The sequence below is a fragment of the Sinocyclocheilus anshuiensis genome, unplaced genomic scaffold (genome assembly GCF_001515605.1).
Source record: "Sinocyclocheilus anshuiensis isolate Anshui unplaced genomic scaffold, SAMN03320099.WGS_v1.1 scaffold318, whole genome shotgun sequence".
Taxonomy (NCBI): Eukaryota; Metazoa; Chordata; class Actinopteri; order Cypriniformes; family Cyprinidae; genus Sinocyclocheilus; species Sinocyclocheilus anshuiensis.
In genome coordinates, this window is record NW_015547653.1 from 507,568 (window position 1) to 510,755 (window position 3,188).

General features: G+C 37.5%; 1 protein-coding gene across 1 annotated transcript in view; it reads right to left on the reverse strand.

Moving 5' to 3' along the window:
* LOC107702052 (diamine acetyltransferase 2-like) overlaps positions 1–815 on the reverse strand; it is a 4,225-nt gene extending 3,410 nt beyond the window's left edge. Inside the window, exon 1 of the mRNA XM_016504235.1 lies at positions 599–815. Within this exon, the coding sequence (XP_016359721.1) occupies positions 599–676 (78 nt within the window). The 5' untranslated portion in view covers positions 677–815. The remainder of the gene's footprint in view (positions 1–598) is intronic.
* Positions 816–3,188: the final 2,373 nt, after the last annotated feature.

The window sequence follows — 3,188 nt, forward strand, 5'->3', positions numbered from 1 at the left end:
AGTGTTGTAAATACAACTTAACCACTGATTTGTAGTCGTGTCCTCTTTTGGAAGACCAACCAAAGTAGTTTCGCTTTTCACACAGTACAACACAGTGGCCTAGTGTGAGGGGAAGCCCCGGCTTAGAGTGAGCTGAGGCTGGGATAGAGTGAGCTGATGCGGCGGGGTTGAGAACGGCGCGCCCGGCGGATCCGACGAATGAGCGGCAATATAATATTTGAAAAGAAATTGCTTAAATGTGTTTGTTGCATAGCACAAGGCATGGACGCAATTCAAGCAGGTACTATAATAAAAACTAGTTTCTATTTAGATTTAATTTACCATCATGTAAAGTATATTTTGAATTCTATTAGATTGTATCAAAATTCTGACATCAGCAAGGTATGACAGGAAAGAGTCAGATTACAGTGTGCCAAATGAATATGCCTTACTGCAACTCTGTCATCAACAACACTGATGCAATTACGTACGTTACACGTTAAAACAACAGCGATGTTTGGAATATAATAAAAGACTGCGCATGCTGTCTGTGACGCAGCAGATCTGTTTCGAATTTTCATAAGATTCTACAATCGTCATAAATGGACGCATATGACACGCGGGCACATCGACTCAGTATCATGCGCGAGATGTCCTTGCAGTCCTCGAGCGTGGCGGCCCGGATGGTGAATTCCATCCTGTGTTCTGTAATAACAAACTGAGCAATAAAATAAAGTAAAATAAAATAAATAACCAAGAGTGTTTGTCGACGTGGACTATGAAAAGGACAGACGTGTTTATGTTGCTCTGACTCTCACGCGGCGCTTAGAAACTGTTAAAACAGCGCCATCTGCAGGTTCTGAGGTGATATCACAGTCATTGGCCATTTATACAATTATTGTAAAGAACCCTTTGTAAAATAACCTTTGATTTTAAAACAGTAGATTCAAATGTGTTTAATGTTAGACGCATCTAGATATATGCACGTTATCGTTTGAATGATTATTCCACCGAAACATACAGTAGGCTATAATCAAAGGTTGACTCATGAGAGCTGTTTTAACAGTTACTTTCATTATTACTAGTAACATTATTCATTGTGGTGTTTAATATTAATTTGTGCCAGTGGCATTTCCCCCTCAGTAGAAATCTCTAAGAAATCTATCTAAATATTTCTACCGAGGGGGAAACTTTAACCCCCCATCATCCGCCCAACCGTGCACACCACTGATTGTGCTGATGTGATTTCTCCCTCACACATGATGTGGATTCTTTCCTAAATCATTCTTGACTGTTATTGTTATTAAAAGACTAATGTTGACTATTATTAATATTAAAGCTGAATAACCTTGAACAAACATAACACGTTTTCATCTAGTACAAGTCTTTTGAGCCAACATTTATTAAGACAACAGACTGATGTTAATGATTTTGAAGTTTACATAAAGGATGGTTCACCCAAAAATGAAAATTCTGTCATCGTTTACTCAACTTCAGGTTGTTCCAAACCTGTATATGTTTCTTTCTTCTGTTGAGCACAGCACACAAGATTTTTGAAGAATGCTGGTAAACATTAAACCAAACAGTTGACGGTAACCATTGACTTCCATAGTATGGAAAAAAAATACTATAGAAGTCAATAGCTACCATCAGCTGTATGAAGAATGTTGGTATGTTCTGATGACAGAATTTTCTGGGCGATAAAAAAGTACTGTTTCTTTAAAATGTAATTACTCTAAATTTTAAGGCCTTTTATTCTCATGTTATTGTTATTCCCATAATAAATAAATAATAGCTACTATGTGGCTGAACAAGACTCCAAGAGTAGGTGTTTATGTAATGCTATAAACATATTTAGATCTATAACATATCCAAAACTGTTTATCTAGTATAATGCCGTTTTACACATGTATCCTTTTTTAATTTAAATTCAGACTGCATATGTAACCGGCTCATAATATGATCACTTTCCCTTAGTGTGACATTAGCTCATTAAATGTAAGGCCTACATTAATCAGGGCTGTTCAACTCAGGGGTGTAAACTGTATTTTCAGAGTTTGTATGCTGCTAAATATAGATTCGTGGGCTCAGGCACTAGTTAGACGGACAGGGCGGGGTTGCTTTTATTTGAACAGTTATATTCAGATTTCGCTCTCGGAAACTGGCCTCGTGCCACTCAAAACAGGTCCAGTGCTGAAGTAACGGGCACTGCTGACTGAACCGTTGTCTGAGGCTGACTAACGCAAGCGAGGGGGAAAATGCTGCCGTTTTCCATCAGCTACGCATGATCCTCAGATGACGCATGTAAAAGGTCCAGCCGCATGCAGTGAAACAGTGGGTTTCAGACGGAAACAAACAGCTAATTGCGTTCGATATCCTTGAGTAGGCTGAATGGACAGGTGAGGGCGAGAAAATCTTGAAAGACCATACAGTAGCAACATCTTCAGCAGAGGCGGACAAAGTACTCAACTCCATTACTTGAGTGAAAGTACAGATACTGCTGGTCAAACATTACTCCATTACAAGTAAAAGTTGTAAAGACAGATTTTTACTTAAGTAAAAGTACAGAAGTACTTGCTTTTAAAAGTACTTAAGTACCAAAAGTAAATTTCCTTTTTTATGTCAATGCACTGTGTTATTGTTGTATGTAATATTTGCAATACTTAATAGTAACCTTAATTTAACTGTATATAAAAATACACCTTGCTACGTGTACTGTGTTAGGCTAACCGAGACTTGTCATTTGCACTTATATATTATTGCTCTTTTGTTAGTTTTGATTGCTTCAATTGTCCTCATTTGTAAGTCGCTTTGGATAAAAGCGTATGCTAAATGACTAAATGTAATGTAAATGTAAATGTAATTTAATAATAAAGAGCTTTTAGAATGTTAAAAACCTATGGGGAAAAAAATGTAACACCCCTACCCACCCCCACAAAAGCAGGATGGTAGTGATCGCACACAGCTCTACACATCTATGTGTAGCATCATCCACATTTGAACAGAGTGGACAGTGAAATCCTGTAAATACAGAGTGATAAGGAAGAAAATAAAAAATCATACCTGCTTTAAAACCCAGCAACACAACTGTAGCTGTATAACTTTACAACAGCAAGACTTATTTGCCATCAAAACAAAAATTTAAAAAAATGCTGTCTAATCGCTCTCGTTGTACTTTGATGTCACGCACAGAACAGTCTGTGCAGTGC